At 38.7% G+C, this 15,988-nt stretch overlaps 1 protein-coding gene across 4 annotated transcripts in view; it reads right to left on the bottom strand.

The window, feature by feature from the left end:
- Positions 1–15,988, bottom strand: part of ITGB6 (integrin subunit beta 6) — a 149,170-nt gene that overhangs the window by 75,138 nt on the left and 58,044 nt on the right. Inside the window, exons 2-6 of one of the 4 annotated variants that reach the window (XM_045853130.1) lie at positions 8,279–8,330; positions 7,687–7,762; positions 6,881–6,960; positions 4,009–4,213; positions 3,166–3,412 (exon numbers count right to left, since the gene is read on the bottom strand). In XM_045853130.1, coding sequence (XP_045709086.1) covers positions 3,166–3,412; positions 4,009–4,213; positions 6,881–6,960; positions 7,687–7,762; positions 8,279–8,293 — 623 coding nt within the window. In that variant the 5' untranslated portion in view covers positions 8,294–8,330. Of the gene's footprint in view, positions 1–3,165; positions 3,415–4,008; positions 4,214–6,880; positions 6,961–7,686; positions 7,763–7,870; positions 7,989–8,278; positions 8,331–15,988 lie in introns of those variants that run through there. The other 3 variants (XM_045853213.1, XM_045853294.1, XM_045853382.1) reach the window with 3 other exon arrangements.

The following is a 15,988-nucleotide window of genomic DNA, read 5'->3' as shown; positions in this document are numbered from 1 at the left end:
TTGTTCCCTCTTAGACCCCTCCCCCACATACAGTGCCACTAGCAGTGACCTGGGTTACCCCTCCCTGGTGAACACCTAAAGCTCCACTCCTTGCTACGTAAGAGGAACACCGAGATTTAAAAAAAAATGGCCCAAATGAAAGAACAGATCAAACCTCCAGGAAAAATACAACTAAGTGATGAAGAGATAGCCAATCTATTAGATGCACAGTTCAAAACACTGGTAATCAGGATGCTCACAGAATTGGTGGAGTATGGTCACAAAATAGAGGAAAAAGTGAAGGCTATGAAAAGTGAAATAAAGGAAAGTGCATAGGGAACCAATAGTGAAGGGAAAGAAACCAAGACTCAAATAAATGGTTTGGACCAGAAGGAAGAAATAAACATTCAACCAGAACAGAATGAAGAAACAAGAATTCAAAAAAATGAGGAGAGGCTTGGGAATTTCCAGGACAACTTTAAATGTTCCAACATGCAAATCATAAGGGTACCAGGAGGAGAAGAGGAAGAGCAAGAAATTGAAAACTTATTTGAAAACATAATGAAGGTGAACTTCCTTAATTTGGCAAAGGAAATAGACTTCCAGGAAGTCCAGGAAGCTCAGAAAGTGCCAAAGAAGTTGGATCCAAGGAAGCACACGCCAAGGCACATCATAGTTACATTACTGAAGATTAAAGATAAGGAGAGAATCTTAAAAGCAGCAAAAGGACACAGTTACCTACAAAGGAGTTCCCATAAGACTATCAGCTGATTTCTTAAGAGAAACCTTACAGGCAACAAGGGACTGTAAAGAAGTATTCAAAGTCATGAAACGCAAGGACGTATATCCAAGATTACTCTATCCAGCAAAGCTATCATTTAGAGTGAAAGGGCAGATAAAATGCCTCGAAGATAAGGAGTTCAACATCATCAAGCCCTTATTATATGAAATGTTAAAGGGACTTATCTAAGAAAAAGAAGATAAAAAATACAAACAGTAAAATGACAACAAACTCACAACTATCAACAACCCAACCTAAAAAGAACACACAAAAACAAACTAAGTAAACAACAGGAACAGATTCACAGAAATGGAGATCACATGGAGGGTTATCAGTGGGGATAGGGAGTGGGGACAATGAGGGAAAAGGTACAAGAAATAAGAAGCATAAATGGTAGGTAGAAGGTAGACAGGGGAAGGGTAAGAATAGTATAGGAAATGTAGAAGCCAAAGAACTTGTAAGTATGACCCATGGACATGAAGTAAGGTGGGCAAATGATGGTGAGGGGGGTACAGGGCAGAGGGGAATAAAGGGGAGAAAATGGGACAACTGTAATAGCATAATCAATAAAATATATTTTAAAAACTTTTTAAAGAAATGCAAAACGGTACTTCCTCTTCCGAAAATAATGATAGTTTTTTTAAAAATTAAAAATATATATATAGTTTTAAACTGAATTGTATATATATATATATACATACAATTCAACATTTCCAGTTCTAGGTATCTGTTCAATAGAAATACAAAATTCATTCATCCACACAAAGATTTACATGCAAATAATCATAACAGAATTTTTCATGGTAGCCAAAAAAATATGGAACAACCCAAATGTCCATCAATGGAGGAATGAATAAACAAAGTGTAGTAAATTCATGTAATGGACTATTACTTAAAACAAAAAGGAACAAACTGCAGATAAACACAAAATCATAGATGAATCTCAAAAACATTATTTTGAGCAAAAGAAGGCAGACACAGAAGGTATATACTACATTATTCCATTTATTTGAAATCTGAAAATATGCAAAACCTATCTAAATTGCAGAAATAAAAAAAGTGGCTATCTCTGAAGTAGAACTGATAGTAATGAGGTCTAAGGGAACTTTTTTGAAGTGATCAAAACATTCTATATCATGTTTTAGGTGGTAATTACATTGGTATATTCAATTGTCAAAACTCATCAAAATGAACATTTCTGATGAGTGCATTGCAGTACATGTCAATTACACCTCAAAAAGGCAGTGGGGGGGACAGACACTATCTCTGATACTTGAACACAAACACAATTCCTAAGAGTTACAATCAGTGATGAGTTCAGTTCCTTTTGTGGCCAAAGTATTCTTGGTTATGTCAGATTCTAGTTGTAAACCACACTGAAATGTCTTAAAATGATATTATAAAACTTGTTTGTCTAAACATAGGTTGATGCCCTGGGTATATATAAGTATTAAAGGTCCATGGAGGTTTGGAAAGTCATTTTATATATCCTAGATTTATAGTAGTAAAAGGCTTGGTTTTGGACCATCCCAGGTCTCAGCACAGATCACTAATTTAGTCATGTAGCCGTGGGCAAATTCCTCACTTCTCAGAGCCTCTATTACTTCCCTTACATGTAGAAATAACATAATCTGCTTTGACTTGCTGTTATTATAAAGACTGAATGAAGTCATGTATATAAAACCTCCAGCATAAGGCTGGCACTAAGTAAATGATAGCTCTTTTTCATTAGAAAGATATTAAATAATTTTATTTAGGACATGCCATTGACCATATAGTTAAACCATCATAATGCAGCTTGCCTCCAACCATCATTACCTGAATGATACATGATTTTAATAGCTGATTACAGTATATTATAATGGAGTTACTGTCTAATTTCTTACTGAATTAGGTAGAAGTGAAGGCTACAAAGGCCTTCTCCAAGCAGTAGGAGAAATCCCCATTTCCCAAAGTGTGTCAGAGGAAGCTTCAAAACATGTTATTTTGGCAGAAGTTTTTGTAGTGGAGAAAGACATTTTGAGAAAGTGTGGGTTACCGTCAAATTGTCACAGAAAGTGCTGGTCATTTAGAATAGATGGTCTCAAAGGGACTGGGCATGGGCACAGGTCAGTGGAACCTATAGTGGAAGACTAGGTCCCCTTGTCTGCAGAACATAGACCCAAGTTTGTCATATCTTGACCTACACAGGGCGACAGGTGCTGCAAGAACCCAATGCTAAGAACCATGTATTAAGATGACTTCCCCTTGGTTCTGAACAACCCAGGCAACTGAAAAAGCTGCTGAAATTCAACCAGGCAGGAGGGAAATGCCAGGGAGTGAGCAAGCTCCTGCCAACTGCAGCTCAGAGGGGCTATCTCTACAGAAAATCAGTGTTCAAATATGCCAGAGAATCATTTACTTACCTGCAAGGGTTGGCGATTTCTTCTGGCGTTGTTTTTATAAAAGGGGAGACAGGTTTTTCGACAAAGGAGCCAAAGCCCAGTCTAAAGTTGCTCGTTAATTTAGACATCTCCTTGGAAAGCAGGGAACCCAGCTCTTTGATTGTGTTGAGGTCATCATCCATGGAGGCCGAGAGGTCCATGAGGTAATACAAGTCCACAGGGTAGTCCTCGGTCTGGCGGACTTGCACTTGCAGAGTCTGTTCGCCACCTGCAAATACCCCACCAGAAAAGTAAATCCATAAATATGCATTGAGACTTGTTTGTGCCTGGGCCAGCTGGCTAGTTCATTTCACTAAGAATGTACTGAAGACACTAATGATTTCATAAACTATGTGGCAAGGTTTATGAATGAATGAGCCCATGAAAATCTTTCAGCAGTGTGTTAAGAGCTACCGAAAGGAGTAAGAGTTAGGATATTTTATATCTCCTTGGGAGAGCTGGCATCCATTTAGATGGGAGATAAGCTGAATTTTTTGTATGTGGTTTTAGAAAAGGGGAGCAAAATAAAAAGAAGTTTAAAGCTACATTAAACTCTTGAAGAAATGTGAGGTAAACCTTAACAACATTGGAACGATTCAAATGGTTACTATTAGATAAGGCTTTTTCAGTAACACATTTGGAGTGCAAGTAACTAATACGAATAAAGAAAAGCGATTCTCTATTTCCTAAAGAATGAGAAACCTAAGTGATTATAATCAATGATATTGTAATATGTGGTACAAGATATATTAGCAGAACAGTGATATTACCACATGACATTAGAATTATTTACATGATCCAGTGCTCATGTAAATGATAACGTACCTGGTCTCAATTTAAGAATCAAGCTTTGAGGTGCAATCTGAACAATGTCAGAACTATTTTTCTGTCTGCCTACACTGAGAGGCTTATTTGTAACTATTTCTACTTGAGAGACAGGGTTTTCGATGAAGTTGAGTTGACATCCTTTTGCGAGAAGATTTGCTGGGGTATCACATCTTTCACCAACTCCAGAGGGCTGGGTAAAATTCTAAAAAAGAAAAACAATAAAGAGAAAAAGAAGACAAATCTTTATTTCTTCATAAGGTAAAATTTATTCTGCTTGCTTTTCTAGTTAGCAGCTTGTCATACTGAGAATATCATATCCCCTAATAAAATTTTTTTTAAAAGAATATCATATCTCTGAGAGCAGAATAACCAGAGAAGTCTACCATTAAAATTCTGAGAAAAATTGCATTCTTCTTTTAATAATATTCAGTTGAATTTACCTAAGAGTTTTGTGGTTTTTAAAAAATCCTGGGACTGTCCAAGTTCTCAGTTGTCTATTACTAAATCCAGCCTTTTCTGTGGATTTCTACATCGCCTTATCTAGCTCTCCATCCTGGTTTAATTCATGGCTGTGTCATCCTTAAATTACAGCATAACTACGTTGATGTTCACCTCTTTGAGGCTTTAAACTCAGTATCTTAAAGTGTTCAGTTTAAGGTCTTTTAGGACTTTCTCCAAGGTCTAGAAGTGGAAAATGAAATGAGAGAAAATGTGGTATAGGGGACTTCTTTCGGTGTAAGACCGAAGGAGTTGCCAGTCCCCCTCTGATTCATTTGGGTAGAATGAGGCAGGGAGGTGAGTGTTTCCAGGCAGAAATGTGGCCATTCCAACCTTGCAGCTCCTGGGGACAAGGGAGGTGGAGTGGAGGGAGAAGTACTTGTCTTGCCTCACATCGAAGGCTGTTCTAGGGTTTGTGAACAGGCTCTAACTAAGCAAAGTCTAACGAGGCCCATCAACTCTCATGCTTGGAAAGAAGCAAACCAATGCTCATATTTTTTTTTATTCCTTAGGATCCTAATCCCCTGTTGCTATTTTTACCAACTAGGAAAGTTATATTTCTTCTGAAATTGATTTTTGAGACTATAATATGTTATATATCAGTCAGATCTGTGCATATTTGAGACACCAGGCTAGGTGTAGCAAACTAACTTTTATGATGTGTCCAAGGTAAACAGTGGTTGGACAAGGCCTCAGAATCCTCCTCAATGTGTCACTGCTACCACCTGTAATTACCATCTTTGCCCAAAGATGAGAGTCAGTGTTACTCATAGAAGCTGTTTTTCTATCTGCTCAAAGTGGAAGGCTAATTTCTTTTCACTTCAACTGCCTCACATGATACAACTACTACCATTGGAGTGACCTTTTAGAATAATCTGGCTTTAAAAATTTGACATGAACTGCCTATCAAGTCTCATCCACAAGTAAAGCTATCAATAGTAACTTAAGAAGCTCTCTTAAATGGGTGCTAAAAGATGCATTGAAATAAAAATTCTAGGGGTGAACATTTTGTTAGACTTATTTTTTGTTTTATGTTTCTGACATGAAACTAATATCTTTTTCAGGGAGTCAATGTAAAAATGTGGGTTTTTCCCTCTTTGCATATTCTCAAAGCTACTTTTGATACATATGCTCAGAAAAGTGTAATTGTCCAGAGGCTGAGTGAAAAAAATGAAGGGATTAAGAAAAGAAAAAGAGCCTCATAGATAGACAACAGTATGGCGATGACCAGAAAGAAGCGGGTGGGGGAGGTAGAAGAGGGTAAAGAGAGGATACATGGTGATGGAAGGAGATTTGATTTGGGGTGGTGAGCATACAATAAAATATACAGATGATGTGTTATAGAATTGTGCACCTGAGACCTATATAATTTTATTACCCAAAGTCACTCCAATAAATTAAATTTTAAAAGAATAAAAAGGCATAATTCCCTTCCACTGCACTTCTGTTTGTGCCTCACCAGGCAAAGCCGCTGGGGAGTGAGCTGGGTTTTCGTTCTGTGAGGTCCTCCTCCACAGATACACATTCAACTTGGGAGGCAGGTTTTAATAGTTCTAACACGGCGAGCAGGGCATCCAGGTCTGTTCCCCTTGAGCATGCTACCAGTCTTTGCTGAACTTGGCAATAGCATGTTTTGATTTGTGTTTAGGTTCTATTTATGAGATTCGGTAGAGAACTATTCTAAATCCATATGAAGCTAAGCAGCTTTTTCTTACCAAGAATCATTTACCGGTTGCTCTCTAGTGTCCCAGGGGGCAGTGACTCAGGCTACTTTGTAATACATTCCCCAGTCCCTCTCACACGACTTCCACATGCTTGACCCTTTGATGATGTAAGGAATGTCTATTTTGGGTTATGTCATTGTGGTACAGTCACCAAGCTCATGAAAATGCAATATGTAACAGAACTGGATAATGCCTGACTGGTAAAGTTTACCCCAAACTTACAATTTTTCTCTTAGAACATAGCAGTGATTCCGAATGGATCCTGGTTCCCAGGCTGAATACAACTATGGCACCGAAATCAAATATATGTTTAACTTTAGAAAATACCATCTCCATGACCTCTGATGGCATTTGACATTTAAGCAGCTAGAAAGGGCTTTAATGTAAGAGAAGGAATCAGCTTAAATAAAGGATCCCAAGTTAAATATTTTTTCAGAACAATATGACATTCACTGCCTCCTCAAATTGCCTGGGAAAGTAATCCTGTCAGTGACTTCTTTGATCTACTAACGCAAACATTTTTCCTTTTAGATTTGTTTCACTTCTATAACTCCATAGTAAACAGGATACTATCAGAACAGTCACCGATGAAATCAGCATAGATGTAACTGCAGTTTTTAAAAACATGTTGAGGTCATTTGTTTTACCTCCTGAGAACACCAGGCACACTGAGGTCCCATGAGTAAGCAGTCTTCACAGGTTTCTGCACCTCCCGTGGCACAGCCACCTGTGTGTAAACCCAGCGAGATACAAGGGATTCAGCACACTCTCAGTCACTCCATTTTTGAGCTTTGTGGCTCTTAAAGTACTTGAGTGAAGCAATATCAAGTTTGTTTTTGTCTTCAAAAATCAGTCCTCAAAATGTTAGCAATTCATAAAGTTTACATTTGACGTCAAAGTTTATATTTGAAAATATGTCTTATTAGCCAAAAATGATCATTCTCTTTCTTCTTAAAATACAAAAATATTTCAATGTTTACAAATATAGGATCGTCATATTTATTGTCCTCATTCATTCTCATCTGCTTTAATTTTTAAAACTTATTTACACCCATTTAAAAATACTTCTCTCTTAAATATAGTATAATTTTATTTTTAAAATAAATCCCCATGCCCTCTCAAGGTTATTACTCTTGTTGTACAAAAAAAGTTAGTAAAGTTAACAAAATGATTGTCACAATTGCATTAAGAAGTGCTACTGTGTAGTAATGCTGTTTAATTGTCCTCATTAAAATGCACATGCAACCTTTGTATTTATTTACCTTAAGCCTAGCACATTTGCTATGGGAACAGCCCTGTGTCTGCCTGTAATTTGTTAAAGGGTTCACTCAATGGCAAGAAAACAATCAAACAGATCAAATAAGAAATGACTTCAGATCTAGTTTCTGAACCAAATGACAGGTTTGTCACAAGCACACCACGAAAGCAATATGTTGCCGAGCTCAGGTCTTACCTTGTACGTGATCATTCCTTCCTAGAAATAGAAAGAACAGGCAAAGCAGTTCAATCCCCATTCGTTTCAGTTCTCGCTGTGCCGACAGATTAAAAAATGAATTAGCTTCAGCATTACAAGACCAAAGCTGAACATCGTTAAAAGTCTTTCTTTCTCCAAGTGTAAAATTTTAAATACTACTTACACTGCTTTGAAAAGAAACTTGAGATGTAAATAAAAAAGTTGAGACTGAAATGAAAACAGAGGCTACCTGGACAGGTAAAAAAGAAAAGCTGTGTTTAAAAGCAACTTCCACATGATTTACTTCCTTGTTCTCCTTATAAGGAAGGCAGGTGTACGATCACCAAGAAGGTGGGGAAATTCATTCAGTAGAAATTTTTGTGTAAATTCTACTACTCTCTCTGCATCCTTAGAGAGAGTCAATACCTTTAGTGAAATATTGATCAGTGAAATGTCAAAAGAGGATTGAAATGATTTTAAGTTGTTTCTAAAAGAATTTTAACTAAGTAAAAACAATAAAAATGATAAATAAAACACAAATATGTAAGTTAGAGGTAAGGAGAATTTTAAAAAATGAGCTAAAGAAAAATACCTGAGATTTTTGCATTCCATTTTAAATCCTTTGCAGAGAACTGAAATGAACTCTGAAAAATATAAACCATTATTTTATAGTCAATTTAGAAGGCAGGCTAGGGAAAGCAAAACATTATGCTCCCTTGTTTTTCAAATTGAATGAAAGATATTTTTCTATAAGTATAGAATTCTTATTTTTAAAGTAATATTGGAAATAAATATACTATATTAAGATTGAATAATGATGCCCAAGATTCTGAGTCCCTCTTCATAGGGACCAAGTGCCCTTTTTAGAATGCTGTCCCAGCTCCTAGCTCACCACTTGGAACATAGGAGGTACTTGCTTGTTGAACAGAAGAGTGACAAAGTTAAAAGCTATACAATCTATGGCTAAATTCATGAGGTTGATTACATATATTTTCCTAATGTATTCAAGAAGATGTTTTGGGATTTATGAAGACTACAAACAGGTAAGAATAAAATATTCACTTTGCTACTCTCCAAACTTAAGTTAGGCAGGCTTCTTTATGTCTGGGCTTACATCCTGGGAGATTATCTTTTAAACATAGATTTCTAAGTGAGCATATGAAACCTGTGAAAAAAAGGAAAACTAATTATAAGTTCTTCTCAGAAGGCTATGTTCAATTTGAACTCTATCATATACAAGAACCTGGAAGAACATGGCAAGAATCCTGTGGAGAGAAAGAATTATTGAAGAGTTGGAAGTATACCTTTTGAGAGAAAAATACAGTTATATGAAATAAATTGATTTAGTTTGAAGAAGAAAGATTGATGCACAAATTATCTGTGTCCCTAATGTCACCTCTATTTTTGTATCCAGTATTAGCTTTCATTCACTTATTCATCCAACAAATATTTATGGAACATCTACTTTGTGCAAAGTATTGTTCTAGAAGAAGAGACTATGTCAGTGAACAAACCCAAGCTCTTGACATATGAAACACTCATATATTGTAGGCTAGAGAGTGGTGGTAGGGAGACAGGTTCTTAAAATTAGGCAGTGATAAGGGCTATGAAAAAATATAAAGCTGGGTAAAAGGAAGAGGGAGAGGAATGCTGTGTTATTTTATTTAGGACAGTCAGGGAGGACTTCTCTGCTGAACTGACATCTAACAGAGCCCCAAATAACTTGGGCAACAAAGTGCAAAGGCCCTCAGACAGCTTCATGCTGAACATTTTCAAGGATAGTAGAGGGCAAGACAGGAGACGGAGAGTAGTGAAAAATGAGGTCAGATTGAGAGGCAGAGGTTAGATTGTATGTAGTCTTGACCTTGAATTTTATCTTAAATGTGTTGGAATGTTATTGGAAGGTTGAAAACAGTAGAATGGCATTATTTAATTTACATTTTAAAGCAATCATTCTGGTTGCCACTGAGGTCAAGATTGGAAGGAATTTATGGCTGTTCTCTAGGACAACAAGGTAGTTAGGTAGTTACTAGGTAGTTAGGACTAGGATGTTGGTAATGTAGAAAGACAGGGGTGGTCAGATAAGATATAATTTGAAAACAGGATGTGCTTGTGGAAAAAGAGAGATTTTTGACCTGAGTAACTGAGTGTATGATACTTTTTCTTGAGAGAGGTTACTCTGGGGAATGATCAGTTTTCCTGTGGAGGATGGGGCTCAAGAACATGTTAATTTTGAGATGTCTAGAAGATAACCAAGTGAAAATGTCCTATGGACAGTTTGATATTGAGTCTACAAATGGGGTGATGTAGGTGTCAACTGAAATTTAGGGTCATTAGCATAAGTTCAAAGATATGATGCAGATGGCATTTAAATACATAAGGCCGAATGAGATCCTTAGGGGAGGGAGGGGCTCTATGGACAGAACCCTGGGGCTGGCCAGTGTCTAGGGGTCAGGAGGAGAAAGATCAAATAAAGAAAACTGCTATCTAAAGAACACTCCTACTTGCTAAACAGGAGCCTACCTTTGATGGAAGACGATTCTCCGAATATCTCTCACATTTATGCCCATCTTGTAAGCAAAGGCATCAACTGCCTTTTTTCTGGGTTATCTTTTTAAGTATGTTTGTAAAGTGAGCAGCTTTTGAAGGTAGAGATGATATCTCTCTTTGGATTAAGGAGCAGATTTGCTTATACCTTGGGAAGATAGAGTGTCACCCTACCTGAACCAGAAGCAGCAGATTCAGTGCCTATTATAAAAGATTCAGCTTCCCTAGGCTTGGGGTTTCTAGTTCTTTCTTGTAACAAAACCCACCACATGTTCAGGTGTCACCTCTTCCCATTTGGATCACACTTTGGGAATTGGCCTTGGGAAACGTGAAAGAAAATGCTGCCCCTCGGGCCACTGATATTGCTATGAATCCTTCATATCTGACTGAGGAATCTCATATCTCTATTAGCATCTATGAATCTGCAATTACCTAACTTGTCAGCTAAGCAAGTAAAACCTCAAGCCCTTCACAGTTCTCAACAATCTCCTACTTAAAAACTGACCTTTTTCTATAGACTAAACGTGCAATTTTCCAATCGCATTTTGGAAGACAAGAAGTTGCATCTCCTAAGACTGCCTGAAGTGCCTTGGCATGAACAGCACTGTCCTGGGCTCTAGAAGTTTCCTCAGGTCCTGGGTTGGCTGGCTGCCCACCACCCTCTCTGGCAGCCACGGTCAGACAGTTTGGATGAGCTGGGACCAGAGAGGTCTGCACAACTCTCCATCTATCCACTCCTTAGAATCAACTTCTTTGAGGTTCCTGCTGCCATCAAAAGCTCTTCCTCCTGGTAATATGGTTACACTACTTCTTCCAATCTGTCTTGTAGTTAAGAAGACCTCAGTGACTTAGCTCTTGCCAATGGAATAGGAATGTGAGTGGGAGTGACATATACCACTGTCAGACCATCTCCATGCCCCTCTGACAACTGGATGCAGGCAGCAACAACAATGTGTCACTCACTGTGACCTTCAGTTTAAATCGGGACCTCGTACTACCCCAAGTGCAGAATCCCATCCATTTCCTAAAATCATAATTATACTGCTTTATTTGCTCTCCCTCCCCAGTTACAGCCCCTCCCTTACTTCTAAGTGTTTGCACCCATTTGTGCGCCTAGAGGCCCTTGCCTCCTTCTTATTCCTCTCACTTGGCTTACTCACTATCTAGGCCTCAGTGTAGATATCACTGGAACTTTCCATAAGAAGACCTTTATGGTCTCTCCAGGCTTCTCTTCTGAGACTTCCCCCAAGATAGCCCCTTTCCCTTTCCTTGTAATTGCCTAATCCTTCCCTCTCTTGTCCACTAGGCAGCATTTATTGAATTCTTTCTAGGTATCAGGCAGAGGCTGTCTTAGCTGTTCTTATACATATGTCTTTTAATATTTTAAAGAGGGTAAGAGATGGAGAAAGAGAGGGAGAGAAACATTAACCTGCGAGAGAGACACTAAGGAGATGCCTTTCACATGCCCCCAGTGGGGGACCTGGCCCACAGCCCAGGCATGTGCCCTGACTGGAAATTGAACAGGTGACCTTTTGGTTCACAGGCCACACTCAATCCACTGAGCCACACCTCCTTATATTCCCAGAAAGCAGTATAATGCTTGTTACTTTGTATTTAAGTATTCAATTGATATTTACCAAGTATGGATGAATTTTGTCTTCATTGTGTAGTATTTTACCTGTTACAAAACAAGTACTCCGTGAATATTTACTATATAGATGGTTAAATGAATAAATGGTTTTATAAGGTACATAATGCATTTAGGAGAGGGAAAAGGTGTTCCTCACTTGGGTTGTCATGAAAGCTGGAAAAAGTCTTAAAATGCAGTGTGGAGAGAGGCAGCTGAATTCAAGAGAAAATACAAAGTAGAACAATGCTACAATTAAAAATCCACCCACTCTGTTTGCACCTTGGCACCTTGCTGGGTAATTTGCATCAGACTACATGGCAGAGGGAACACATTCTGATTTCCTGAAGATGCGGTGCCTGGTGCCCTCTCCTGGAAAGTACCTGTCCACGCCTCTTTTGTTCCATGAGCTGGTCAGCACCCGATAAAGCACCTGAATAAAAACTGCATCCCCTTATCCAAGGCAACCAGATTAATTACCTCTGTGTGTGTGTGTACACATATATAATTTAAACTGGCAAATACAGATCAAAATCAGGGTTTTGGTCATGGGGTCTGAAGCTGGCTGAAAGAGGACATGAGCTTAGAGGAAGCGTGATGATTCACAAGTGAGACTATGTTAGGAGGAATCTGTAGCTATAAGGATTCAGAAGCCCAGGCACAGGGAAACTATGATGTGTAGATGAGGTGGTGGATGGAGAGTACACACAGCAAAAGCAGCAGAGAAAGAAGGGGGGCCCTGAGACACTTGAACTGAGGAATGCTGGAGTCAGACCCACAAACTCATTCCGTTGAGGGGACAGAACATGGCCCAGGCTGAGAGCTGCCTTGGACCCTCAAATGCCCTTCCAGATCAGATCTCCCTGAGGCCTGGCTCTTCCTGAGTTTACCCTGAATCCTGTCTCTTTTAGAGCAATGTGTATTCTTGCAACAAATTGCCATCACTTGTGGATCATTGAAGGGGTCCCTATATTCCTTAAAACCAAGAGATCCTAAGTTACACCATCTATATTTTTAGATAGGCTGCTGAGGCCCATAGGATAGAATGCTGCCCTCTCTATGAGGGTCTGACTCTTCTCAGAGGGTCTGACTTTTTTCAAAGGGTCTGACCTGGGGGCAGGTGGACTCACAGAGTACCTCACAGCTGGGAAAGCAGCACCTCCTGCGCTCTGCCTTTCAACTGGTCTTCACTTCTGAGATGTAGAAATGTAAAATGACAACAAACTCACAACTATCAACAACCGAACCTAAAAAAAAACGAACTAAACAAACAACTAGAATTGGAACAGAATCACAGAAATGGAGATCACATGGTGGGTTATCAGTGGGGTTGGGGAGGTGGAAATGGGGCAAAAGGTACAGAGAATAAGTAGCATAAATGGTAGGTACAAAATAGATAGGGGGAGGTTAAGAATAGTATAGGAAATGGAGAAGTCAAAGAGCTTATATGTACCACCTGTGGACATGAACTAAGCAGGTGGAGGGGGTGGGGAATGCAGATGGGAGGGGGTATACAGGGTAGAGGGGAATAAAGGATGGAAAATGAGACAAATGTAATAGCATAATCAATACAATATATTTTAAAAAACAGCAAAAGAAAGAAAGAAAGGAAGAAAGGAAGGAAGGAAGGAAGGAAGGAAGGAAGGAAGGAAGGAAGGAAGGAAGGAAGGAAGGAAGGAAGGAAGGAAGGAAGGAAGGAAGGGGCTTTCCTCAGTGGAGTCCTGACTTCAGGAAGCCGTATGAACCCATCTGATTCACTGTGTTCGACTTGGTCTTTCCAGGACCCAGTCACTCATCCACAACAGAGAATGACAACTAGGATCCAGCTGAGCCAGCCCCAGGGCACCTCGAACACACCTAGGAGAGTAAATACTGAGTCAACTTGGTTGGGAGCCAATTCAAACCCTGGGGACTTTAGAAATGACTGCTAGTTCTTGGGATGGCCTTGTTGTGTTTACCTGCTTTATATCAAGCCCTGGTGACAAGTCCATCTCCTGTTGTCTTTTTGTGAAAATGTCTCAGAACGAGTAGCTAAAAGAAGATATTGGTAATGGGTGCTTCACGTTTGGGTTTGGCCCTGATGTAACTGAGTATTTGATGCGCTGCACAGTGGGCTGTTTGCAGATGCTATGGCTGACTTGCCGGTGTCACCAGGGAAGCATGAAATCTAGAAGTGATACCTTTGTTTCACATTTCACTACCTTCAGAAAAATTCTTTTCAAGAAGGATGCACAACTGTTTCCTGTCATCTTGCTGTACATACCCACAATGAACTGAATGCTGGAGAAAATTTTTGTGGCTAAAGTCTCACGTTCCAGCCTGGAGTTTACTTTTTATTTATTGTGGTAAAACATACATAACAAAATTTATTATTGTAACCATTTTAAGATATAGTTTATTGGCATTAAGTACATTCACACAGCTATGCAATTTTCACCACTATCTCCCTTCAGAACTTTTCTTCATCTCAAAATGAACCTTCGTAACCATGAAACAATAACTTCCTGTTTCCCTGACCACTGGCAACCACTCTTCATTCTGTGTTCTATCTCTATGAATTTGACTATTCTAGGTAACTCGAATAAGTAGAATCACATAATAAACCCTTTTGTGTCTGGCTTATTTCACTAAGTATAATGTTTTCAAGGTTTATCCAAGTTGTAGTGTGTATCAGAATTTCATTATTTTTTAAGGCTGAATAATATTCTATGTGTGAATATACCACATTTTGTTTATCTATTCATCCACTGATGGTCATTTGGGTTGTTTCTACCTTTTGGCTATTGTGAGTGGCATGAAATATTCAAGGTGATGGAAAGCGAGGACTTACAACCAAGATTACTCTGCCTAGCAAGGCTATCATTTAAAAGAACATACACAGTTTCCAAGAGAAGAAAAGCTAAAGGAGTTTATCATGACCAAATCAGTATTACAAGAAATGTTAAAGGTGCCAGAGATGATCAAGGCTTGGACAAGAAAGAGAGTGAAAAGTGGTTAGATTCTGGATACCCTTCAAATATAGGCAGAGTTTACAGTTGAATTGCTTATAGGGAAAGAGAAATTGAGGGCTCAGAAATGACTCCAAGAGTAATGGAGACTCCTACTTGGGGTAGCCCCACCATCACTCACAGGTTTCTCCAGACACATTAGAGACACATCGTACAATATCTGTCCATCATGAACATGACAGTGAGATCTAGGCAACTCTGATGACTGGAGGAATCCAGTGGAGCCATAAGTATAAAAGGTATTCTGTGGCAGAACAGGAAATGTGGAAACTCTTCAGGCAACTGCTCTGTGATAAGACTATCCACACACTTATGTTGTTAACATTCCTCCAGTCCAGTAAAAGACCAGTTAGCTGATATCTCTTTTCTGGGATTTCCCATAACTTGGCATTTGGAGAGAAAAGGAAGACATGGAAAATCCCCATGGTCCTATGGTTCTCTCTAGATGTGCTGGGTCACCTTCAACAGCAAAGGATCTCCCCTGAGAGATTTTTTAAAAAATGTATTCCTCATCAGGCCACTGTAAGAAAGTAAAAGAAATGGGTTTATTTTATTTTTAAAAAATCCTTGCAAAGTGGAAGGATTTCAGATTTTTTTTTTACCTTAGAGATATAACAGTAGGGAAGGTTGTTATTCTTTAAAAAGCTGGGGAAAATGGTAGTCAATAATTATGTCTGAGGGATACCTTTGAAGAGCTATGTAGGGAATTTATTACTCTCAACTGCCATTTTATGGACTTTTCCTATTGCTGCTAATGGCCACTCACTGAATCCTATCAGTCAGTTTACACAAAATGAAAAAGGGGAAGGGACTGAGTGTGATGCAAACACTTTAATTGTTAGAAAGACTAAACAATAAATTATTCTAACAACCTATTGAAATGTCATTGACCTGGTGATATCTCAAGAACTGGAAGAAGAGAAATCAGGAACACCCTTAAAAGCAAATTTAGGTGTCATCTAATGAAAGATGATATGTTGGATTTTTATATAATAGAAGTAATGAATCTGTATGTAATTGGGCATAATTTCTGTCACATAGAAAGTAGCTCCAATGAGCTGTGGGATGTGAGAGGCTTGTCTGAGGGAATATGAAAACCACTACTTCTCTTGCAAACCAT

The sequence above is a fragment of the Phyllostomus hastatus genome, unplaced genomic scaffold (assembly GCF_019186645.2).
Source record: "Phyllostomus hastatus isolate PE091 unplaced genomic scaffold, TTU_PhHast_1.1 phas_contig_1, whole genome shotgun sequence".
NCBI classification, from domain to species: Eukaryota; Metazoa; Chordata; class Mammalia; order Chiroptera; family Phyllostomidae; genus Phyllostomus; species Phyllostomus hastatus.
Note: the sequence above shows the minus strand (reverse complement) of the source record. Positions and strands in the feature narration are given on the sequence as shown.